The following is a 25902-nucleotide window of genomic DNA, read 5'->3' on the forward strand; positions in this document are numbered from 1 at the left end:
TAAAACCCGGATCGGCCAGGCTAACTGGTTGAACTGCTAAACGGCAGGTTAAACAGTCCAAAACCTCCTTTTTAACCGAAAATGTGGTTGGATCATATTGAACTGGATGAAACCGCCAAAAAAACGATGAACCGGTCCAAAATGATGAAACGGGCCGGTTATGCAATAACCCATATGTTAATGAAAATTTACACAAAAAAATAGAATTTTCTTATTTTTACAGTCGATCCTTCACAAATAGTAAAAAACGTAAAAAACCCCTGTTGCTGTGAAAAGTGAAGGTGAATATTGAGGATAGTGGCTACGTATTTAGAGATAGTAAAAGTGATAGAAATTGTAAAAGGAATTAGTTGTGACAGTGGATTTGTTGGTGAACGCATGAATTAAAAAGAAAATAAAAATATTCATAATTTTTTTTTTTTTTTTTTGAAAAAGAAGAGATGAATTTAGGAGCTATAAGTGTGCAATTATGCTAACGGTTTCTAAAACCCTATTCTAAGATACTAGAGCTCGTCATGGTCCGGGTCAACCCATTAACCGGCTCTAAACTGGTCAAACACGGAACCGAACTATAACCGACTCGGGACCTTTGAAAGACCATTTTTGGGCCGGTTTCAAAAATTTTGAACATGAACCGGCAGTTTAAAGATCGAAACCGACGATAAAAATTATTTAATTTTAATGTATTTGTTATATATTATATATTATAGTTTATAGTTTATATTTGGTTTAATTGCATAACAAATCACCAACTTTCGCGTGTTTTTGGTATTTAACATAATCTTATTTTCTTGGCATAAAAAATCACCAACTTTCAAAGTTTGGCGTATTTGTCCACGGGATGTGAAACGGCGCCGAAAACGGCGCCGTTTTGCGCTAAAACATCGTCGTTTTATGCTTAATTTTTCAAAGGAAACAGTTAGGTGGACAAATATGTTAAAAAATGAAAGTTGATGATATTTTATGCCAAGAAAAAAAGATTATGTTAAAAACCAAAAACACGCGAAAGTTTGTTATTTTTGGTGCAATTAAGCCTTTATATTTCATATTTTATTTTTATATTATATTATATTATATTATATATTTATATATATATATTATATTATGTTATTTATTATTATATAATATAATATATATTTATTATAAGTTATACATATAATATTATATTTTAAAAGGTCAAAAAATGACCATTTACAGCTAACGGTCACCTTGTGAACAAATTACAAGTTGAATTGCAAGGAATGTAAACAGTCAAGTGCCCGTTTGCAGTCTTCTGCAAAATGTTAAGAACTAATAATAACATTATATTTCAAGGCCAAATGATAAAAAAAGGGTTAATTACATATAAAATCACCATCTTTATACGATTTTTTAAAAATAACTCGACTTTTAAAACGTGTCAATTCAAGCCATCATCTTTCATTTCTTTTTAAAAATAACATGAGCACATTTTTAGGTAAAATTTCGCTGATTTGGACACCTAATGGATTTTCCATGTGTCCTTCCACGTCAGCAAAAAACGCCACTAAAAATTGCTGATGTTGTTTTAGAAAAAAATGAAAGGCAGTGTCCTGAATTAACACGTTTTAAAAGTCGAGTTATTTTTAAAAATTCGTGTAAAGATGGTGATTTTATATGTAATTAACCCTAAAAAAGGCCAAACCTTTATGAAAGTTTCATAAAAGTTTAAACATTTTAATCTTATCCAATTTGTTATGAAACGCATGATTTTGTTTCAATAATGTCCAACTATGTAATTTTGCTCATGTGTCGCATACGTGGCGCTAATGTGGCATGCCACACATCATCACCATATAAGCAAAATTGTAAAATTGGACATAATTGAAACGAAATCAAGTCAAACTCGAACTCGAGCTATCTGAGTTTAATATCGACTTAAATTCGAATATGAGTTAAAAACGTTCCAAAAACTCGCGAACAAATTAAATTTAAACGGATTGCTTACACTTACAAAATGATAATTTGATATTTTGTTACTGTATAAATCATCTTAGTTGGTTGAAATTTTTTATATTTTATTTGAATCCTTTATATACGTTAAAGATGTAATTTGTAATAATTACTTTTATTGATTTTCAGTCGAGCTTGAATTCGAAATCGAGTAATCTGAATGTTTTTAAAATTCGAGTCTGAGCTAGAAAATTTAAGCCAATTAAGCTCAATGTTGAAAATTAAAATTCATTTAAACTCGAGATTGAGATTGAACTTGTATATATAATCGAGTTCAAAATTGAGCTTGGCATAATTCGAGCCAGCTCGGCGCGAGTCGACTCAACTCATTTATACAACTAAGTTTTGCCCAAAAGTATAAAAAATAAAAAGGTTTTGGAGGTTATTTTAGCTTGAGGGAATTACACCATCTATATCATTTTTGATATTATTCACAAAATTACTCTATCATCTTTTTTTTTACAAGCGTGCCTTTTCTTTAATGTTGCATTTGCAAATATACGCTCTTTATTAAAATGGGCAATCAGCTCTACTAGTTGCCAACTCATCAAAAAAGAAAACTAGCAAAAGCAAAGTTATAGAAATAAAAGCCTCAACTCTGTAAAAACTGGTATCACACTAGCGGTCAAAAGAACTAAAAATTCCAACACCATGCTCTTTTCTTTCTTTAGCAAATCAATTTTTTACTTTTTCTTTTTACTTTACATTAAAAGCCTAAAGATCAGTAAAAAAATTAATGGGTTTGATTTTTATTAGAGTTGAAGATTAATATAGCCATGATGAAACAACAATAGTTATGTCACCAACCAAGACAACAATGGAGATACACAATTGTGACCGGAGCGGGGTTCGGGGCCGCTCGCCCAAGGCTTATGGCCGACTTCTCGATCTGGAAATGGTTTGAAAAATGGAGTCGCCACCTAGTTCAACTAGAAAATGCCTTTTAACCGACTAGATAACCTTACTCGCCTCCGGTAAGATTATCGTGCATCAGACCAAAGACTAGGGTTTGTGGACCTCCCCGAGACTCTTGTGCTTGTCTTATCTGTTATCGGCTTTATTTACTGGACATATTCGTTTTTATCTCATCTCAATAGTATATGCAGTTCACAGGATATAAAAGCTGTAAATAAACAGGGATGAAAGCAGTAAACAGGTTTGACCCACATATGACTCGATCTAGACTGGCATTTGAGGCAAGTAGCAGGTACTCCTAAACATACATCTAATCTTAGAGGTTTCTAGCAAGCAACATAAGTCTGGAAGGTCTGAAGATTTTACATGCACAAAGCCTAAACCAGATGTATAAGTGTGAGTGATTGATTTTATTAGGTGAGTCTTGAAAAACCTATACAACCGTTACAACATTTTCATATTAGTCCTAGTATGTCTAGGTGATGGGCCGGAATTGGGTTAATAGGCCAATTTTAGGTGATTATTTCATTAACCGGTTATTATTTGATTTAGAATACTTTTGGAAAGCAGTAAACATTGCAGGCGTACTCAAGGACAGTTGGATATACATATAAGGTTAAGAATACTTTTCAACTTCGTTGACTTTTGAGTGTCTTGCACTCGGCTCAATTTGACCGTCTGTCCGATCAGATATAGATTTCGGTCAAAGGACGAAAGTTGACCGGCTCGTCGATATAAATCCACTGGTTCAAACCGGAGTTGATTCGGAGTTCGGTTGATCCCAGAAATTGGTCTGGAAGTTGTTGGTCAGATCAAATCTAATTCGATGGGCCCGGTTGACTGGGCATATTACAATAGCAGGCTTCGAGGCCCTAAAAATATCGGTTTAAGCTCATTTACTATTACAAACAGATCCTACAACTAAAACAATATTTATGGAATCAAACTGAGCTTAATTCGGAGTCCAGATGATTCTGGAAACGCGTTTGGAAGTTTGGATCGAAGTCTGGGAGATCTGTGAGCGAATATGGGAAAGGCTGAGGAACGCCAAACACGGTGCCGGTGTGACTGCCGCCGCCGCCAATTAGACCGGCGGCGCCGCCAGGCAGCGGCGGCACTGCGGAGGCAGCAGACATCAGCAATTTCCAGCATCCGTTTTTTAGCGTTTTTGAGCCCGTTTTTCATGCAAAAAGAGGTCGAAAGGCATTAAAAAGAATCAAACATTCTAAATACGACATGTAAGGAGTATTTACATCATCACAACTATCAAATCGCATTAGTTATCGAATAAAACATATTATGTCAAATAGGCTTGTAATTAACCTAAACATGCATTCTAAGCAGTTTTAGTGTCTGGATTTCTGGATCTAAACATACAAAACGTATTAATTCATCTATTAACATGCTTTCTAGTCATTTTTCATGGCAATCATGATAATATTATTAAAACGAACAATTATGGCAAAAATATAATTTAAGCAATTTACAGTAAAATAGCCAAAACATGCAGTTTAAAAACATGAAATCTAGCAATTCTAAATAATCATGGCAAAAAGTGATGGAAAGAAGATTAGAGTCCTTAGAAGTACCGATCTGAGTCCTTGACTCGTTTGCTGGCGAAGTGGATATGGAATCCAGCTTCGAATCTGTGTAGGGCTTGCGTTCTTCGTTATTTTTCTGGTCTAGAATTGATGTGATTTGTATGTGTTTTTGGTGTACAAATCGGCTAGGATTTTGTCTAGGGTGGTGGCCTATTTTTCTGTCTGTATTTCTAGGGTTTGCGTGCCACCTTTAGCCATGATGGCTTAAGGCTGTATTTATAGGGGAATGGGTGACCTATGGTTAGATTAGAGTGTTCTAGGGTTTAAATTGTTAAGTGATAAGTCATTAGGTGTTAAGATTAGTTTTAAACTCTATTTATTTAATTTTTCTTTTAATGTTCGGATTTGGACTTGCTAGCTAATTTAAAAGGTGCTAAAAGTCTATTTTGGTGCCTAAAAGTGTTAAAAAGGCTACTAAAGTCCTATAGATTTGGTTATGGTCAATTTCAGTCCGTAAAACATGCAAATTGACCCATAAACTTCTAAGATATTGCAATTAGTCCAATTTATGGACTTAGACTACAATCTCTTTGGATTTTTATGGGCTATTTACGCCTAATTGCGTTTTAATCCTCCAAGTTTGCAACTGTGCATAGATTACGCCTGCTTAGATTTCAGCAAGCAAATTGAAAGCTCGTCACTCGGAAGGATTTCTCTGGAATTCATCATTGGACGCTTCCGTTCCTTATCACTTTTTATATGTCCAAAAAATATGTGTCTACAACAGTATTTGGGTCTTCAATTTTCCTTTTCCATCTTCTTATGGGAGTATTTTGAAATTTTTCAGATCTGATATCATATATGCCCTCACCATTTTCAGTTTTGACATTTCTCAAATGAGCACCATAAATAAAAATATATATTATATCACCCATTATCATGAGACTTTAATTTAAAGAAGAAAGTTGCAGACTTTAATATGGTAATTATCTCTATGTGAATGCATGTGATACTAATAAGGTTGTTTCTAGTTATTTGATGAGTTTGTGTATGAGATAAGTTTTTAAGATGAGTTTTGTGATATGTTCTTAGAATAATATTTGTGTTTAGATTATTAGAATGGTATTTAATTACTTTAGTTTTAAGTGAGATATGAAAATTATCAAAATAAAAGTGAGATGTGTAATCTGAAAAAAAAAATTGCTTTTCATTACTGAATTTTTATTTTCATTAATCAATTCTTGTTTTATCTAGTGCTCGTTGGTTGTTTTTTTTATTGGTTGCTCCTTGGCTGCTGCTTTGGTGCTTTTTGATTGCTCATTGTATGAGATATAGTTTATTCTACTATTGATTCATATTAACAACTAACATTATAAATCCATTTGAATGACAAATGATTTTTGTAGCTTATTTGCACCTATCTAAAAGGATAATGTCAAAAAAATTCACGAACTTTACATATTTTTTATTTTAATCACGCAGTTTAAATTTTGTCATTTTCATACATGAACTATCACTTTTTCCCAAATTCATACACGGTGCTGAGGTGTCACGGCTCCATTGATGTAATTCGCTGAGGTGGAGGTCATTTTACACAAATGAATGAGTGCCACCTCAGCGTCGTGTATGAATTTGGAAAAAAGTTGTAGTTCGTGCATGAAAATAATAAAATTTAAATTGTATGATTAAAATGAAAAAACATGTAAAGTTCGTGAATTTTTTTAACATTAACCCTAAATTAAATGAGGTGGATAATTATATAATGTTGATTCAGAAGTCACATTTGCACTCACATTTCTCTTAACTATTACCATACAATGTATTTCTATTTCATATAAATAAGTAGGGGTGAGCGCGGATCCTGGATATCTCCGAAACCGAACCAGAAATATCCAGGACCGAAAAATATCCGTTGACCATTGACTTTCTCCGAACCGAACCGTACCGAAAATTTTATTGGTACGGTTCTGGATCTTAGGTAGATAACCGTACCGAGAACCGTACCGAACCGTACCGAACCGATGAACCGAACTTATAACTGAAGAACCGAAATAATATATATACTATTTTATTTTATTTTTTATTTTATTATTATATTCATATTACATTTGAATTATTGAACATTATAATTGTTTTGTAAGTTTAAAGAATATAAGTCAATCTACTTGTAATCTATGTCTATATACTTATATACTTGAGAGGGCTAAAAAAGTATTCTTATGAGTTTTCAATTTAAATAAAACACTTATTTTATTTTTTAAAGTTATTATTAATAGATAATTTTTATTAGTGTCTTAATTTGAAGAAAAAAAATTATACTAAAACAACATTTTTATGACTTTCAAATTGAACTATCCAATATCTATAAGCTAATTTATCCAAAAAATACAAATTACTATAAGCTAATGACAAAAATAAAAATTATATTATTAAATCTAAATGAAGGTCGTAGTATAAATATTATTTTAAAATAATTATTTAATAACTATAAGTAAATGTTATTGATATTATTTAATTTTAAAATTTTGTAAATTAATGTACTATATATATTTCTAACAAAAATGATTACTAACTTGAAATTGACTATAAATAAAATAAATTGATATAATTATAGTTAATTTAATAAATAAATAAATTGACGAGTCACGTGTGTTGCACATTAATACGAAACTAATTTGATAAAAAGAATGGGAAAATAAAATACATATTTATAATTCATTAGTATGTTTTATAAATATAAAAAATAGGAGATAAAAATATAAATGGAAAGCTAAATATTTTTAGTCTTTTAATTTATTTATGTGACTTAGCATTACTTAAATTCTTTTATTATTGGTTAAAACTACGTAGTTTTGATCAAAATGATGTAGTTTTAGTTTGAAATAGAAAAGAAAACCCTAATGGCTTAACCAAAATAGGTTCTGTTTTTGTTTTAATTTCTCGCTGTGCATTTTCTTCCCCGTCGACGCCGTCGTGCCATTTCTCATCTTTCTCGCTTCTTTCAGAGTTGCCGCCACCGACGTCCACTCGAGCAAATCCGTTGGTGTTTTATGAATAAAAAAGGCATGTTCTGTATTATTTTCTTATATATTTACATAGCCTTTTTTTTCAAATTATTGTGATCATTTAGAATGGCTTTATCATAAGATTTTATCTATGATCTTTCTTTTTCAACACCTCTGATTATACTTAATTTCTTCAATGAACTTGTAATTGCAAATTATAATTTTATAATATAAATATTACTTTTAGTGGAAATATAAGAATGAAAGTAGATAGAGTTATGAATCTTATACAATAGATGTATTTTGGAGATAACTTATTCTTTCAACTTCATACAGATTGGAGATCTTAAAGGGCTGTTTGGACTACTTGCCGTTTACATGCAAGCAAGTACTAAGAGCAAAATTGGACGTACTAGGCATGTCTTGTGAAAATGGGACAGGTGAGTTTGTTTGGTTAAGGCATGAAATTGTAATGGACTAATATATTATGTTCAACTGTATTTTTCATACTTAATTTTTTGTGTAATTGATGAGTTTTCTTTAATGCGATTATTTTTATAGTGTCAAGTAAGCGGAAAAGCGCAACTTTCGGAAGTAATGACAGCAATGAAGCGGCAACACCTTCTTCATCAATTGCTCCTACTCGAACAATAAGTTCAATGGATGATTCTATGGCTGCTTCTATGGTAATGCCGCCTCCAAAATCTCCTTCTGTAGTGGAAGGTAATAATACTCTTACCTCGCCTGCACCAAAAAAGAACAGATCTAGTGTATGGGCAAATTTTGAGAAATTAAAAGATGCTAATGGAAATGAAACTGGGAGGTCTAAGTGCATATGGTGTGGAAATACTTATCAGAGTAAAAGTGAGCAAGGCACTTCAGGGTTGTGGAAACATTTGAGAGAAACATGTAAAAAGTGTCCAATTAGGAAAGAATTAGTTGAAGTACATAATAAAAAGGAAACTGATAAAGGTCAAAAACTTTTGAACTTTCAAAATATGACTGATTCAGAGATAGGAAAACTTAATTGTTGGAAATTTGACCAAGAAGCTATACGGGCAGCTCTTGTTAAAATGGTAATCAAGGACGAACTTTCTTTTAAATTTGTCGAGGGGGAAGGGTTTAGGGAATTTATTGAAGTAGGCATCCCCATGTTTCATATTCCATCTAGATTTACCATTGCTAGAGATTGTTTTGCTCTATTTGTAAAAGAAAAGAAAAAGTTGAAAGTCTTACTTCAATCTAGCTGTCAAAGGGTGTCTTTAACTACTGATACATGGACAAGTATTCAGAATGTTAATTATTTGTGTTTGACAGCTCACTTTATTGATGCCAATTGGAATATGCATAAACGGATTTTGAATTTTTGTGTCATTAAGAGTCATAAAGGTGTGAATATTGGAAATGCTATTGATTTCTGTATGGATGAGTGGGGTTTGAACAAAGTGATGTGCATTACTGTTGACAATGCTTCATCAAATGATACTGCTGTTCAGCAATTAAAGAAAAAATTGTTGAAAAAAAATGCTTTTGTTTTGGGCGGGGATGCATTTCATATGAGGTGTTTTGCACACATCTTGCAATTGATTGTTAGAGATGGTCTTGACATTGCTAATTCTTGTGTTATAAAAATCCGTGCTGTTGTTAAGTATGTTAGGAGTAGTCCTCAAAGGTTAGCGACGTTCAAAAAATGTTGTGAGAATGCAAAGATTATTTCTAAAGCATCTGTACAATTGGATTGTCCTACTAGATGGAACTCAACATATCTCATGTTAGACGTTGCTTTAACTTTGCAAGCTGGTTTTGATAAGTTAGAAGATGCAGATTGTAGATTTGTAAGTGAATTTGGAAACAATTTGCCTAGCGAAAATGATTGGAATTATGCTGCCCGCTTTTGCAAATTTCTTAAACGGTTTTATGATGTCACTTGTAAGTTGTCGGGTACCTTGTATTCTACTTCTAATTTATATTTTCCTGAAATAATGAAAATTTTGAAGGATTTGGAAACTTTTCAAAACAGTCATGACCTTTGTTTGATTGAAATGGGAAAACAAATGAGAGAAAAGTTTGATAAATATTGGGGTTCCGTTGATAAGATGAACGTTATGCTCTTTATTGCTGTTGTATTAGACCCAAGATATAAGATGAAATATCTTAGTTCTAAATACAAGATTCATTATTCTGAGATGATAGCTAATGATCTAGTACATGAGGTAACTAGATCCATGAGAGCTTTAATTGAAGAGTATAGGGTTATGGTAGAAAAGAAAGTTGAATCTTCAAGTCAGTCACAAGGTCGTGGGATTGGCGGTAGTGTAATGGAAGTTGATGAAGATATAGACGATTTTTTCTTAGAGGGAGGGAATCAAGAGAAGGCTGCCGAAGAAGAGTTTGATAGATATTTAGAGGAATTTTTGGAAAAATATACTCATGATTTTGATATTTTGGCTTGGTGGAAAGTAAATTCTATTAGGTTTCCAATCCTAAGCCTTATTGCAAAAGATGTTTTGGCCATTCAATCTTCAACTGTAGCTTCTGAATCAGCATTTAGTACCGGAGGTCGCACTTTAGATCGTTTTAGGAGTTCTTTAACTCCTACAACAGCTGAAGTTCTTATTTGTTGTCAAGATTGGTTGAGGAGTTCTAAGAAACCGATTCAAGTTGAGGAAGCAATAGAAGATCTTGAACGTTTTGAATCGGGTACGTAATTTTATTATAATTTTTCATTATGGATGTTTTTTAATTAGCATTTTTGCATATCTTTAATTTAATTTGAAATTTATTTTCAGATATAATTCAAGATCCTGAAATTATGGAAAGTGTTTTGTCAAGTTCGAAAGTAGATTGCTGAATTCAGATTGTTAATGACAAAAGGTATGTGAAATTTCCATTTTAAACTTAGACCTTTGGTTGGAATGAAAATTAAAAACCAATGCATGTTAAATTCTTCCAATTGTGATTGAAAGATTGATTAATTTATAGCAAATAGCTGCCATGAAATGGCCATGTGAGATAGTTTTTCATATGTTTTTTTTATCTTTTTAATCTAATAGTCTATTGTTTATCTTACATACTCGTCCACTGTTTATAGCTAAATATATAGCTGAATTATAGCTAAATATATAGCTGGATTTGTTTTAGCCATATTATTATTGTGGTGTTTAATTATATAATTTCTAAATTTATAATTTTAATTTTAGTCAATAACTGCTTAGTGTATAAATTGATGGATTATACTTTATTTATATATTTAATTTTATATCTAACTTTACTTATTTTTATTTGACAGTTTTAAGGTACAAGGACAACTATTTTGAAAGCACCGGAGATCAATATCATATTAGTTAGTTTGAAAGACTTTACCAATTTTTTTTATAATCAGAAACTTATTCTGAGTGTTTAGCAATTTTAATTATAATCAATGTATGAATTGGTGAATTTTGAATTTTTTTGTTTAATGACAGGATTTTATTATTGTTGCTAATGTAGAGTATAATTAAATGCTTAGTAGTTTTGCTTTTCTTGCCGGGAACTGGGCAGATATATTGTTGTCCTTCGATGATGAAACAAGTGCTATTTCTTTCCATTTATTTGTCATTGTTAAGGAGTTGAAATGATTCTGCATTTAAATGAAATGTGATGACGGGAAATTTAGATCATAAAAAATATTGTTGAAATTGAATAAAAAAATAAAAAGAACAAAAAAGAACTATATTGTAGATAAATTAATATTCGTGGTTCTAACGATAACCGTACCGAACTGCACCGAACCGTTAGAACCGAATCCCCGCACCGAACCGTACCGAAAAATAAAATCACCGGACCGAACCGAACCGAATATTGGTACGGATCCGGAGACTGCATTTTTGATATTCCCGGTTTTTGGTTTGGTTTCGGAGATGTGCCGATCCCCGGACTCCCCCGAACCGTGCTCACCCCTATAAATAAGTCAATGCTAAATAAAATTGTCATAGTCTAATACTGATAAATAAAATGAGTTCGGTGTTATTTTTGACACCTTTAACTATAACAATCTGTAATAATTAATATATTGACTAAAATATAATACAATTTATCTATTAGTTTTAAAAGAAACAAAAAAGAAAAATCATAAAGCGATATAAAAATATTTTGTGCGTCAATTTTAAATAATGCTCATAGTTAGGCTTTTTATGTGAAACATAGATAAGAATATGAGTATAATAATTTATGAAAATTCGACAAAAAAATAATAATTTATGAAAAAACGACATTAGAAATTGAAAAACTATTAAAGAACAACCAACGAGCAACAATTTAAAAGATAAAAAATTATGTCAAAAAGACTTATCTTTCTATAAAAATAAAAAATAATTTAAATTTATTTTTATGTTTTGATTGCACATATGTTAATATAATTGAGTAATACATATTTTGAAATATTATTCATGTCTTTTATTTAAAAAAAATAGATGATATTTGAAAATAATAAAAGATAAAAAAGACTATATTATTGATAAGTGTAAAATTAGATTAAAAAAGTGATAATATATAGTAACTTGATAAAATAATGATAAAATATTAAATAAAGAAAAGTTAAAATAATAAAAATTGCAAGTGTTTTAACGTACAAGACATGTGTTTATATATGAATGGCTTAAATGCATAAAAAATTACTAACTTTTGCGTGTTTTTAGTATTTAACATGAACTTTTACTTTTAGCATACTAATACATGAACTTTCAAAATTTTACGATAATGACATCGACACCGTTTTGGGTGTAAAACGGTTCTGTTTTGGATATAAAACGACACCGTTTTAAATGAAAAAATCGCAAACGTAATACATAATTGCAAAATTGAAGAGTTCGTGATAAATATGCCAAAATTAAAAGTTCATGTTAAATACCAAAAAACGCGAAAATTAGTGATTTTTGATGCATTTAAACCTAAATAAAAATTTAAATATTCAAAGATAAACAAGTGTCTTAGTAATAAATAAATTTGTTAAGTTTTTTAATTAAAAATTTAATATCTTCATTATAAAAATAATGATAATAAAAAACAATATCACTTTGTCTTCTCTTATATATGCAACAGCCAATAGACAAAAGGCGAGGTCAGAATTTTAGAAACTATAACACACCTATATTATTATGTATTAAAGACTGATGGAGTCTGTCTTCTGATCCGTGAATTAGACCTGCAAAATAGGGTAGAAGCTAACCGGACGGTAGTTGTTCGATAACTCTCCGATGCTAAAGTCAGCATTGAGCTTTGAGCAGAGTTTTGAGTATATGAATGTAGTTGTGTGTTTAGGCTTACCTCATACTCCTTTTATAGTAGATAATTGCATACCTAGTAGAGTTATAGTAGGAAAGTGAATCCTACTTTATAGGGTTTGACTCTGATTTGGAGTAATCTTCCTTATTCAGACATGAGTCTTATTTAGGATCGTCTTCCTAAGTTAGAGTTTATTTTCCCAAGTTGGAGTCTGTATCCAAATAGGTAAGATACTCGAGAATATTTCGTAGATCTGGCAATTCATCCGAATCCCATGGTCGATGCGCTTTGTCCGAGTCCTCAGGAATTCGGTATTATTCCTGTCGGATAAGTCGAGGCGGATCCTATGGATTCGGCCACCTGTTTCATATGTTCTGGTCCTTCGGGTGAGAGTCCTGCATCGTTTGAGAGTGGATCTCCTGCGACTCGGTTCCATTATAGTTAAGATAGGATTCGGTATACATCATTAGCCCCCCACCCCCTACCCCGCAAGTGAGGTGAAGTCTTGGTATGTATGCCTTAGTAAATTTTAACTCTTTTGGAGCTGAGTCGTTTTATATTCGAGCGAGTCGATTTACTTCTTTAGCAAGATTTCTATTTTTCTTCCCTCCTCCATGTGTCATTTGCTGATTCTTTATTGTAACCTGATTTTAAGACAAGTGTCTGTTAGTGTCTTGTTCCTCGTATTTAAATTGTTCATGTTTCTTCTTCCATTTTTACTTATCATTTTTGAAAGCATTTCTTTTTTCTCCTGCAATCACTTTCGCTCTCCTGCATTTTCTTTGTTTTGATTCTTCGTTGTTCAAATTAAGCTTCCAAATACTTCTTGTGTTTGAATTAGAGGTTTGAAATAGCTCTTTTGTTTATTCGTAATCTGCATCTCCTGGTTTTAATTGTTTTTGATATCTTGGCAAACTTCCTTTAGTGTTCTTGGTGTTCTTGATCATTTCCCTTGTTTGATCTTCTTCTTTGTTAATTTTCGTATAATTCCTGTTCCTGTTTAGAATGTCGACTAGTCGGGCGAAGGCGGCATATGCCTCAATGGCTATTACCGATTCTTGACTTAGCGAAGATGAGTTTCGGGACATTTATTATATATACAATTTCCCTTCTGAATATAGAGTAAAACTTACTGGGTACGGGAAACCTGCTTTCGGGTCTCCCGGTTCGCCATGTAAAGCCATCATTTTTAAGGAGAGGCTTGTTGCTGGTCTTCGGTTCCCCTTAGATCCCTTCTTGATAGAGTTGCATATGGACTTAAAGGTTTCTGTAGGACAGCTTCATCCTGGGACTATTAGGGTCCTCCTTGCTTTCGTCGAAGCGTGTAGGCTTTGGGGTCAATCTTCTTCCCTTAACGTTTTTTACTATTTTATAGAGTTAAAGAAATGCGATGCTTGTTTATTTTTGCAGTCGGTCATAAGGGTCGTTCGTCCATCGATTTGCCCTGCTTGGACAATGGTTGGCGAAAGCAGTTTTCATAGTCACACATAATTTTGCTTTTCTTCATTTTCCTGATGGTTTTTCTATTTATCGCCTTTCGAATTATCCTTCTCCTTTAAGTTTATCCGAGTCGATCCTTGCTTGATTTGTCATTTCATAGTATTTTCCAGCGTCCTATTATAGATGTTTTGGTTAATAGTCATATTCGGTGTCGATGGCTTCCTTTGGAGGATCCTTCGCGTGGTTTGGCGGATCTCCATTATACGTTTCTTGAAGGTATTTATTTCTGATTTTGTTATTTTTATTTTCTTTTGTAGGATGTCTTCTTCATCTGATGATCTGCTTTCCGGTTTTAAAGTAGATCTGGACGTTCCAATGGGCAGTCCTGAAGTAGATGTTGCTGCCGAGCCGATTCCTGAAGATGAAGCTCAAGTCACCTTGGTTCCTGCTAGAGCGATTTTATTAGAAGGCGATGGAATAATCGTCGTGGCGGATGATGATGCATTTGAAGAGCCTGCAGACGATGAGGTTGCTGTTCCCATCCCCCTAGCTCCAATGATTTCTTCAGAAGAGGTGGTGGTACTAGATTTGGACAAGACAATTGTCTAGTATTTCGAGGAGGCTTCCCCGAATCAAGGTCCTGATGATTCGCCATCTCGGAAGAGACGTCGAGTTGATGAGGGGTCTCCCTCAGGGGGAGGCCTTCGCGTCAGTTCGTGTTCCGCTATGAAGTTAGCGGAGTGAGTTGAGGGCCATGACCCGACCAGTCTCCTGAACCCTCGGGTTATGGCTGAGTACATCAGAAAATTGGCGATTTCTGATGATATTACTTGGTTTGCCTCTAAGCCCGGTCAGGAGCTTTCGGACATCGCTTGCTTCCATGGCTTCTCGGTGAGTTGGTTTTGATTTTATTTTCCACTTTTTTAACTTTGTCAATTTCTCTTTGATCACTCATTTCTCTTGTTGTTTTCATGTTAGGCCCTTCAAGCTGTGCTGATTTTGAACGATCGTCGACAGTGTGCTGAGGAGGAAGTTGAGCGTCTTACCTCTCTTTTGGCGACGTCCGAGTCGGAGAGGGCAAAGTTGAAGACTTCGGTGGAAGAGCATGATTCGCTTCTCCTGCAGCTGAAGGCTCAAGATGCTATTAATGATCGTCAGGTCACAGTGATTGAGAAGAAAACTGATGATTTGACTCGGGATATTAAGGAGCTCATTAGGGTGAATACCTATGTTGGTGAAGAGCGGAATAAATTGAGGGCCGAAGTTGAGAAGCTTCATATTCGTTTGCTCGATACAAAAGCTTTCTATTCCGCTTTGATCAGCGAGTATCGTCTCGCCATTGGGAGGAAGCTCTTGGAGCAGAACCCAAAAATTAATTTGTCTGGTAAATGGGTTGGATCCTCAAGTCATAGCTCATGACCTGCTCGAGAAGATGGCGAAGGATCGCTCGTCTAAAAAGTAGATTTTTTATTTTTTTTTTGGCCTTCGCCTTATTTGTATAAGATTTTGTAGTCTTGATATTGTTGTAATCTTGATATTTTTATGAATATGCAACTCTTTTTCTTCATTGTTGATTCGAATGCTTGATTTATTTTATTTTTTGCTTTGAATTTCGCCTGATTCTTTCGCCTGTGATTTATTTTATTGTTGATGTCTTCATATTTCTAGGAGTTTGTCTTCTTAGAGACATTTTAGAGTTAATTTGGACTATATCTTTAATTGGCATTTTCCCTTATTTGAGAGTTAATCTAAACTCTTATTTTAGTGTTTCGCCTTGCTTGAGTTAATTGAAGCTCTTATTTCGGCGTTTCGCCTTGTGCGAGTTAATCTAAACTCTTAATTTGGCATTTCTCCTTGTGTGAGTTAATCTAAACTCACTTTTTATCGTTTCGCCTTTGCTCGAATTTAATTATAACTCTTTATCTTTGGTTCTTTGTTTTCTTTTCGGTTCCTTTTTCGCGTTTAGCCGATCACACATAGTAGGAAAATTGAACTTTTATTAATTTAATAACTGCTTACAAAATATTAAAGATAGTTGTAACACCATCGGGTATGACACAAAGTCTTTACTAGCGATGAGTTATTTTTCTTCTTCTACTCTCCTTTCTTTTCTGATTTGTTTTCTTGGAGATCTACAACAGACTCGTCGTAGCATGTTTTGGCGATGTTCTGGTCTCCTCTCAGCGTTACCATTCCCTTCTCGGTTGGTACTTTCATCGCCAGGGCTCTTATGCTGGTTACTAACGCTGATTCATGGAGGAAAGGTCTCCCTATGATGGCATTGTATGTCAGTTCCATGTCCACTATGTTGAATAGCGACATGACCTTCTTGTTGATCCCCCTTTCCGGGCCGATTATGACTTCCAAAGTGACGGCACCTAGTGGGTTGATTGAGGGGCTCCCGAGTCCAGATAGCGGGATCGGTACTCGGCGCAACCTTGCTGCGGTTCCTCCCAGCATCTTATATGCATCATTCGTCATCAGATTTGCAGCACTTCCTTCATCAATAAGGATTCGCTCCATGTTCCAGTTTTCGATGATGGTGGTTACCACCAAAGCATCATTATGGAGCGCTTTCACATGCTCGTAATCCTCAACGTCAAAGATCACCGGTGGCATGTAGGTTTCTCTGATGTTCATCACTTCTCTCTTTTGTTTTCTTCTAATTGTCGAACTACTGTGCCCTGCTCCATTGATCATGTGTATAGTTCCCAGAATTTTTGACGGCCTCTCTTTTTCTTTTTCCTTTCCTTTGTCGTATTTACTCATCTTCTCCCCCTTATCACTGCTTTTCGTCTTGTGAGCTATGAACTTCCTCAGCTCGCCTGCATCTATCATTCTCTCAATTTCCTCTTTTAAGTCTCTGCACCCATCCGTCTCGTGCCCATAATCCTCATGAAATATGCAGTATGTCCTTGTGTCTCTGATTTCAAATTTCATCTTAGGCTGCCACACCATGTTTTTGACATTTTCTTTGATCCATATGAGGACATTGGTTCGGCTGGTGTTCAGCGGTGTATAGTTTCGCTCATCATCTCGGGGGTCGTATCTCGGATCTTATCTTCCTTGGGGGGCGAATCGTCTATTCTCTTCAGGTCTTCCTTGCCTATCTTCCGATCTCGATTTCGACTTCTCTTTGGGTTTTTCTTTTGATTCCTTCCCCTTCGCCTCTTTTCCGCGAATGGCCCTCCGGCCTTCGTCAAGCTCGAAGTAATTTTGGGTTATGCCCATCAGGTTTGAGAAAGTGGTTGGTTTGTTTACCAACAATTTATCCACTAATTTGCCGAATCACGTTCCTTCTCGTAATACTTCAATTGCCATGTTAACATTCAAGTTGTCTATCTTCATAGCTTGCTTGTTGAATCGTTCGATGTAGCTTCTTAGTGTTTCTCCTTCTTCTTGGATACACGACCTCAGAATGCTGGTGGTCGTTTTTGCTGGTATATTGGTGAGATACCTGTTTAGAAATTTCGTCGATAGCGAGGCGAAGCTCTTGATCGACCTAGGTTTGAGCTTGTTGTACCATCTCTAGGCTGTTCCTATGAGGGTGGTTGGGAACACTCGACACAGGATTGTGTCCGATACGCTTAATAGCCCCATGGTGGCGATGAATCTGGACGTATGGTCTCTTGGATCTCCTTCTCCATTGAAAGTTGGCAAGGTGGACAATTTCATGTTATACGGGATTGTCTCCTCTATTATCTCGGACGAGAGGGACGTTCCCTTCAATCTGAGGTCATCTATGTCAAGCTCGTCAGATTTCATCTTTTTTAGCGCCTTGGCAATCTTCTCTTCCAGGTCCTCCTCAACGACATATGTAGCTTTACTTTTCTGGGGTGATTCTGAGGATTCGTCCTCCTCTTCCTGGTCTTCTTTCTTGGATTAATTACATATAAAATCATGACCTTTGCACCAAGTTTCAAAAATAACATAACCTTTGAAACGTGTCAATTATAGACACCACCTTTTATTTTTTTTCAAAAATAACATCGGCGATTTTTGGTGGCATTTTTGCTGACGTGGTATGACACGTGGCAGACCAATTGGCTGTCCCAGTCAGCATAATTTCACCAAAAAATGTGCCCATGATGAAATTGAAAAAAATGAAAGGTGGTGTCTATAATTGACACGTTTTAAAGGTAATGTTATTTTTCAAACTTGGTGCAAAGGTCATGATTTTATATGTAATTAACCCTTCTTTCTTTGACTGCGTTTTTCCTGCGTCATTGTCCTGTTTTTTGCTCTTCGGTGGCGCATCCTCCTTTTCCTTCTCCCTTCGCTCCTCTCTTCTAGAATTGAGCCCGCTTCGGGTGTCGTCCTGGTTCTCGCCGTTTCTGGGCGCTTCTCTCGGGTTTTCTCTTCAGAATCATCTCTTCTATGTTCATGCTTCTCTGGGCTTTCTTCCTTTTTGTTTCTCCCACCGTTTTTCCCTTCGTTTCTTCTTTCATTTTTCCTTCTGGTTGGCCCTTGACGGCTTGGCTCTGCGTTTTCTGTTCTGCCCCTTCGTCTGGCAGAATTTGGACTGAAGTTTTCCCTTAGGATCTTCATTGTTTCTTCATGGTTGTCGTTTGTTCTTTTGGCTTCGTTGGCCAATCTGTCCAAGTTCGCCTGGACAAATTCTAACACTTTCTTCAGAATCTCGTTGTAGAGGTCTTGCGCTGCCATGCCTCGCGTTTGTTCTTCCTCAGTTTTTAAATTGAAAGCAATCAGATTGCTCCCCTCATCGGGTTGGTCTGGTACTGGGGAGTAGAGAAGGAGGTCCCTCCGGTGTTGCTCTTCCCAGAAGAGCTATGTATACCATCTTCAGTGACATTAATAATCTCCGATGTGTTTTTGGGGTCCATCGGCTGTTTGTCTTTCAGGTTCATTCTGTCAGAAGTCATCTTCTTCAATAGTATTTGTTTTTAGTTCAGAAAAGCTCATTCGATTTGAAATTGGTTAAGGTTTTCCCACAGACGGCGCCAATTGTTGGAGTCTGCCTTCTAATCCGTGAATTAGACCTGCAAAACAGGGTATAAGCTAACCGGACGGCGGTTGTCCGATTAGCTCTCCGATGCTAAAGTCAGTATTGAGCTTTGAACAACGTTATGAGTATATGAATTTAGTTGTGTGTTTAGGCATACTTCATACTCTTTTTATAGTAGATGATTGCATACCTAGTAGACTTATAATAGGAAAGTGAATCCTACTTTGTAGGGTTTGATGCTGATTTGCAGTAATCTTCCTTATTCAAACATGAGTCCTATTTAGGAACATCTTCCTAAATAGTCTCGTCTTCCTAAGTTAGAGTTTATCTTTCTAAGTTGGAGTTTGTATCCAAATAGGTAAGATACTCGAGAATATTCAGCAGATCTGGCAATTCATCTGAATCCCAGTCGACGCGCTTTATCTGAGTCGTCAGAGATTCGGTGTTATTTCTGTCGGATAAGTCGAGGCGGATCCTATGGATTCGGCCACCTGTTTCGTATGTTGGTCCTTCGGATGGGAGTCCAGCATCGTCTGAGAGTGAATCTCCTGCAACTCAGCTCTATTGTCTTCTCTTGCAAGAACCAATAGCCAAAAGGCGAGGTCAGAATTTTAGAAACTATAACACACCAATATCATTATGTATTAAAGACCATATAAATGCAAAAGACTTGGATAAAAATCGTATGTTTGTAACCAGTTTTTATGAACCTTATAAATATAAAGAGCTGTACAAAAATACCAATTTATGTAAGAATCCCTTCTAGCTTTTGTCCATACGGCACCGTTTCTAATCCGAACCCTCCTCTCTCGTCTCTTCTTTTGAACAGCAGTAGATTATCGAAATCGGACAGACAGAGACCGACTCCAAATAAAAAATAGAAAACAAAATAACCTCAACCAGAAGAAGATTTTCCACAATCCGCTTCGGCTTTCGGCGGCGGATCTTAGCGGAGTCTGTTAATCGGAAAATATCCTTCCTCGTTCTTCTCCTCTCCGCCTTACCAAAAAACCACCGCAGGTATAATTTAGGGTTTTGATTTTTTGTTGGTTTAGGGTTACGTTTAATAGCATTGGATTACTACAATTAAAGTTTTATAGACAATTGCTTCATGTATATTTTTTAATTAGTTTTGTTTCTGCTGTATTTCTGGATCTATTTTGTTGTGATTGGCTATTGTTTCTCTTGTTTCTTATTATGATCAAATTTAAGATTTGTTTCATTTTCCTTGTATTTTTCGACATTTTGAAAGCTCGTTGAAGAACACAACGGAATTGAACTTGGTCTGCTTCTATAGGGAAATTGCTGTTATCTCGTAGTGGCAGCAGCAGCGGTAGCGGCAGCCTGTTGATCCGAGAGGATATAGTAAGCTGCAATGCGGGAATATGCAAGAGATGTAAGCAGTTTTAGTTTTTTCTTTAGTATGTCAATCAACTTTGAAAATTTTAGTGTAAAGTCGATGTTACTTAACCGTAAGTGAAAGTTATGTCTCTTTAGAAATAATGGTGAAATAATGGTGATTTTGTTTTATATATAGGAATATGAAGATTATGATGAGTATGAGGAAGAATACGAGCAAGATGAATACGGTGAAGCAGAGGACGAATATGAAGAAGAAGAGGAAGAAAAAGAGCGAAAACCAAGTGCAGAGGAACTAGAATACCTCGAGTTGAGGGCACGCCTTAAAGAACAATATAGGAAGAAACTGCAGAGAGAAAATGGTACTGCTGCTTCCAGATCCCAGGAATTGAAGAAGAAAGTTCCTTTAGATAAGTCAGTGCCATGCTTGTTTCTCCTTGCATTTTTATTATTTTCTGTTCTCTTGTTTGACTTTGGATTTTGTTGCTTCCACTATATATGGACGATTTAGTGAACATGTAGTTAGCATATGAAGTCAGCTGTACACCCGTTTTAACTTTTGAGAGACTGTATCTAAAGATTCATTGCCCAATTTGAGATCAACAGTCTTACCTTCAGGCTATGCATGTATTTCTTTGATTAAGTTAAAAAACATTTATGGTTTTCAAGCGAGTGCGCACCTAGTTCATAATTTTTATAGAATTGTTTTAATGGCAGAAGCTCTAGTAGTAGTTTGGGAGCATGTTTTACCTACTTCAAGCCAACACGTCTGTTTATACAGCTTTTTCCGTTTTGTGACTAAAAGGTCTCCCCTGAAATTTCTACCTATAATATGCACTACAGGTTGACGTCTTTACTTTTGTTACCCATGTCATTATTGTCACTCTACATTCTTGGCTACTTTGTTTCTGTGAGTCTTATATTTGTAGTTTCCATCCCTAGTTAATTTTATTGAAATGATCTTGATATATATCTTGTGGTTGATAGCGAGCATAATGATTAATTATTTAATTGTTTGCTTCATGTTTCTATTGATTTTTTTTCTGCAGATTTGGGTCATTCTTTGGTCCTTCTCAGCCAGTTATTGCTCAAAGAGTAATTCAAGAAAGCAAGTCGTTGCTAGAAAACCCACATTTGGCATTCAAAGCACTGAATCCCCAGAAGGTATTTGCAATAAACCTTCATCTTATGCTGGTCATATATGAGTAACTACTAAGTGAACTGAATTCAAGCTCTCTTTTGCATGTTCTAATTCCTTATTATGATTTATAAATATGATAGTGCTGTTGCTGCAGGAGAAGGTCTCTTCTTCGAATGGCACAGGTCCAAAGAATGGCGTAAATGAGCGAGTGCATAAAATCAGGAATGAGGTATTTGAGCAGTTTTTTTTTATTATTATTATTATAATTGTATCTCCTACCATCCTACAGCCCTTTTCCGCTTTTCTTATTACATTTTTTTGTCAGTCTTGTTATGGGTGTGTTTGGGTGGTTCATTTGTTTTAGAAAGATATCTGAACTAGCGTTCTGTATGATCATGGGTTTTCTCATGTGCAGATGAAGACAAAAGTCGAAAAACTTAAAAATACGAGAGATTACTCTTTCCTGCTATCTGATGATGCAGAACTCCCAGCTCCTAGCAAACAGCCTGTGCCTCGAAACATCAATGTCCCTAAATCTGGTAAAATATTCGATTTAGCACTAAAATCTAGCTTGTGTAACTTGATGCATTTATTTCCATTCAGAAAAATTTAAATGGATTTTTTTTTTGCCAATGTTGAAGAGGCGCGACCTGCTCACGTGCCACAGAAGAGCAGACAGCTATCAGGCAATAGCGTTCGAGATATTGTTGGTGGTCGTGAAGAAAGGAAATCAGTTCCTATGAATGGGCAAATGCATTCTAAATCAGGGCCCTGCCGACCAACTTCTATGAACAAAACAATTTCAAGACCAATGGATTCAAGAAGGCAGCCTGGTAGCAATAGTGGGATTGGACCCGGGAGGCCTGCAGGGTCAAAAGGCTTGGTTCCAAAGATGCCTCTTGCCACTGTGGAGAGGAAGGCCCCTGCACCAGCTCCAAAAACCATCATGCCTGCTACACGCAAACCTCTACCTCCACCTCTTAAGCCTCGGCCTTCTGTTCCAAGGCAACATGTCGAACAGAAAAAGACATTACAAGAACCAAAGAAGAATGTAGCAATGCCAAAACGTCCTGTGGAGTCTTCAAGACATCAGGTTTAAGCCAGATCTTAATATTACTACTTTTTGTTAGTCTTATGAGGTGATTCAACTAAAAATGAAAGGATAAATAAGGGCTCATAAGAGAGAATCCAAGTGTCCCAAGTCACATCTTAATGGCTCATTAGGAGGAATCCTTTGCTCTCTTAGAGTTTTAGGATTCAAAACCTTACCTGAAATTCTGCTTGCTTCTCTTGGCAATTTTCATAAGCATTAAATAAAGTTTAAGCCAATGGCTGCAGCCTGAAAGTAACTTTCCTCTATGTGTAACATAATTATTTATCCTGACCATATTAAATGCTGCTAACTGCATCACTTTTTTGTGCATCTGATCTGAGATATCTGGATCTTCTTGTCTAGGCTACATATCGGTTTTACTTCTAAACCTTTGTCGATGTCATCTTGTCTCTTACTTTCTGAAACTTCAACAGATTAATAAGCCTTTGAAGCGGATACCATCTCATGCACTGCAAGATAATCGTCCCAAGAAAAAGCCTGCCAGACCATTTTATGACGATGTTGCTGCTGATGATGAAGAGGCTATTCAGATGCTTAGACAGATGCTTGGGTAGAGCTTGTTTTTCTTTTTGACTTGACATGCTGTCATTTAAATATCTTTTTGAAGATATTGTCCATAATCATTTGAAATGGAGGATAATCCATAGATCCAACCCTCGATAAATTTGGGTTTATGCATAGTTGAGTTGAGTTGTAAAAATTTATGATACCTTGTAAGAGATTTATTCTTTTGCAGGCCTAAAAGATGGAATGCAGCTGATGATGATGATGATATTAGTGACATGGAAGCAAACTTTGATGAGATCCAGCAAGAAGAGAAGAAAAGGTTAGTGGCATTTGCTAAATTTTTCTGGAAAAATTGGTAATGGAGTAGTTGATGTTTATTATGGCTTAAAAGTATGGGTTATCGGTTTTTGCCCAAAAAAGAGAAGGAAGAGACCTGATTCTAATAATGTAATGAAGCCTTTATATATAAAAATTTCAGGCAGGTCCTTTGGTTAATTTGTTAAATCCAAATGGATATTGTTGAAATTCTTGATGATAATACAAATTCTTTTGCTTTTTGGTTGTAAAACCAAAGGTTAACAAATGTTGAATGGAGATTCTTGGACCTGAAGTATCAGTTTTTTCACTTTTTGTGTTTTGGAAGACTTTGTGGGTCAAAACTCAATTTCCTCTCATCAAACTAATTATTTTCTTACATTTGTCCTGTTGCGCAGCAAAATTCTTGAACCTATTTTAATACTCCTGCTAACCAAATCTATGTTTTCTTGGTGATAACAGTTTGAAAATTGCACGGAAAGAGGACGAGGAACAACTCCGTCTGATAATGGAAGAGGAGCGGCGTGAGCGGGAGAGAAAGATGAGTAAGAAGAAAAAGCTGATGCAACGGTGACAGTACCTCTTTTTATACCCTGTTGGAGTCTTCTAGTCCCATTCAGCCCTGCATCACTACGTATGCTGTAATTTGGGACTCTTGATTTTTATTCAATTGTAGAAATGTAACGCCCATTTTAGATGCAATTTTAATTTTATTGATAACATGTGAGTGTATTTTTGGCAGACGCATTTCTTTTAACTTTAGGATTTAGGAATAATGTTGCAGTGTGCGATAGATAGTTGGGGGCAGTTTACTTGTACAATAACATAAATGGAAATGTGATCTCCTTATCCTCACATAACTGAGCAATGACTATGGGACTCGGGCTTGCTTGAGAGACTATTCTTGTCGTAGGGGCTACGGAAGCAATTATTTGATTTTATTTTACTGTTGATGCTGCGACTTGGTCTAAGCAATAGAAAGTGTATCCCGTGGTGAATCTTTGATGTTTGAACATGACGGAAAATGAGTTGACATTCTACACGTTTCTTTTTTGTTTTAACTATAAATATACTCTCTTCTATTAGTACAGTTCCATATCTTTTTAACTTTAGTTTACAGATTTATGATTTCATTATTATGTTTATATTTTCTCTTAATTATCTTTATATTTGTCGAGTCTACAACGTTCAATGATGATTTCTACGTCAACATAGTTGGGTATGAAGATTTTGAGGTCTAAATTGACATATTGCGGCAAAGTTGTTGAACTGTAATTATCGCAAATAAACATAAAATTCAGTCACATATTTTAGCAAACCATGTTCCATATTTTTTTTACGATGCAAGCTATCTTTTAAATTTAAGATAGGAAGTGGAATGCGTCAATCAGCAAAAGTGACATATTTAAACGGTTAGGTAGCGACTCTATCCTAGATCTGATCACCAGATTGCCATAAGGTTGAGTGAACAACGGTTAGGACCAAACGCTGCTTTCGATAGTGACTCCAATAGGATAATGGATGTTTCGAGGAATGTGATTATGTGATACGTTATTATAAAGATTATCACATTTTCAGAGCATTACAGTAAATATTTTGTTTCTAACCTTCTTTAGATGTCCTAGCTATAAATGATATCTATAATAAGCAAGTCCGGTGTTTGCATTCGAATACTGAATTGTTAGAAAACACCACTCAGTACAGTATCTTGTTCTGGGTTCTTGTAGGTGATGTGTATGAAGTGTGTGTAGTCCTATTTGGGTCTACAAGCTAACATAAAGTAAGAAGAAATGCCAGTCCATATAAATTCTAAGGTTATCGAGCATTAGTTAGTTTAGTACTTTGATTATTTCGATTCAACATGTTTTTGAGAGTTGGTTGTGTTTATACTAAGTAGAGAAATATAAATATTATTAAGAAACAACAAGTGCAAATCAATAATAAAAGAGAGGATTAGACTACTAATGTTATGTTGTAATCGATTAAAAATTGAATCGTAGTAAAAAATCACGAACCGCCAAAAAACAAGCTATCACGCAACATTTTCATACTATGGTGACAGAACACTTTTGTGTAGCATCATGCAAGTTGATTATGGATGATGCCTGTTTGAACAATTCTCTGCTCATCACATAACTTCTGCCCTATTTTGTCCAACAAATTTCTTTTCTGATGATTCGAGGGCCAATTTTATCCTGGATTGCACATATGATCATATTATCGTATTATATGTTCCAGAAATATTGCACGACTTCAAAATCGTTTATAATCACAAACTTCCCAGAAATAAGCAAATCAATGAGTATAAAAGTTTTTTTCTTGTACTATGTTTAAATTGATGCAATGACTATGCTAACATTGTCTAT

General features: G+C 35.1%; 3 protein-coding genes across 4 annotated transcripts; 1 reads left to right on the forward strand and 2 right to left on the reverse strand.

Annotated features, from left to right (window-relative positions):
* Positions 1-16228: 16228 nt before the first annotated feature.
* On the reverse strand, positions 16229-17092 carry LOC126665250 (uncharacterized). The gene has a single exon (XM_050357989.1). The coding sequence runs from the start codon at positions 17090-17092 to the stop codon at positions 16229-16231; it is 864 nt and encodes a 287-aa protein (XP_050213946.1).
* Positions 17093-18322: 1230 nt separating this feature from the next.
* Positions 18323-18799, reverse strand: LOC126665259 (conglutin beta 5-like). The gene has a single exon (XM_050358000.1). The coding sequence runs from the start codon at positions 18797-18799 to the stop codon at positions 18323-18325; it is 477 nt and encodes a 158-aa protein (XP_050213957.1).
* Positions 18800-19878: 1079 nt separating this feature from the next.
* Positions 19879-24430, forward strand: LOC126678452 (uncharacterized). 2 transcript variants are annotated; one of them, XM_050373350.1, is made up of 10 exons: positions 19879-20120; positions 20353-20496; positions 20638-20873; positions 21509-21623; positions 21755-21829; positions 22016-22139; positions 22242-22693; positions 23128-23264; positions 23451-23540; positions 23999-24430. In XM_050373350.1, exons 2-10 carry the CDS (start codon positions 20476-20478, stop codon positions 24108-24110), a joined length of 1362 nt encoding a protein of 453 aa, XP_050229307.1. In that variant the 5' UTR covers positions 19879-20120; positions 20353-20475; the 3' UTR covers positions 24111-24430. The 2 variants fall into 2 exon arrangements, with proteins under 2 accessions (XP_050229307.1, XP_050229309.1); XM_050373352.1 differs by having other exon boundaries at positions 20398-20496.
* The last annotated feature ends 1472 nt before the right edge of the window (positions 24431-25902 follow it).

The sequence above is a fragment of the Mercurialis annua genome, linkage group LG1-X (assembly GCF_937616625.2).
Source record: "Mercurialis annua linkage group LG1-X, ddMerAnnu1.2, whole genome shotgun sequence".
Lineage (NCBI taxonomy): Eukaryota > Viridiplantae > Streptophyta > Magnoliopsida > Malpighiales > Euphorbiaceae > Mercurialis > Mercurialis annua.

Coding starts and splice junctions, on each gene's coding strand:
- LOC126665250 (XM_050357989.1), bottom strand. CDS start 17,092: ATGGTGTGGCAGCCTAAGATGAAATTTGAAATCAGAGACACAAGGACA.
- LOC126665259 (XM_050358000.1), bottom strand. CDS start 18,799: ATGGCAGCGCAAGACCTCTACAACGAGATTCTGAAGAAAGTGTTAGAA.
- LOC126678452 (XM_050373350.1), top strand. CDS start 20,476: ATGCGGGAATATGCAAGAGAT. Junction 21,830..22,015: donor TGCATAAAATCAGGAATGAG/GTATTTGAGCAG, acceptor TCTCATGTGCAG/ATGAAGACAAAAGTCGAAAA. Junction 22,140..22,241: donor CATCAATGTCCCTAAATCTG/GTAAAATATTCG, acceptor CCAATGTTGAAG/AGGCGCGACCTGCTCACGTG.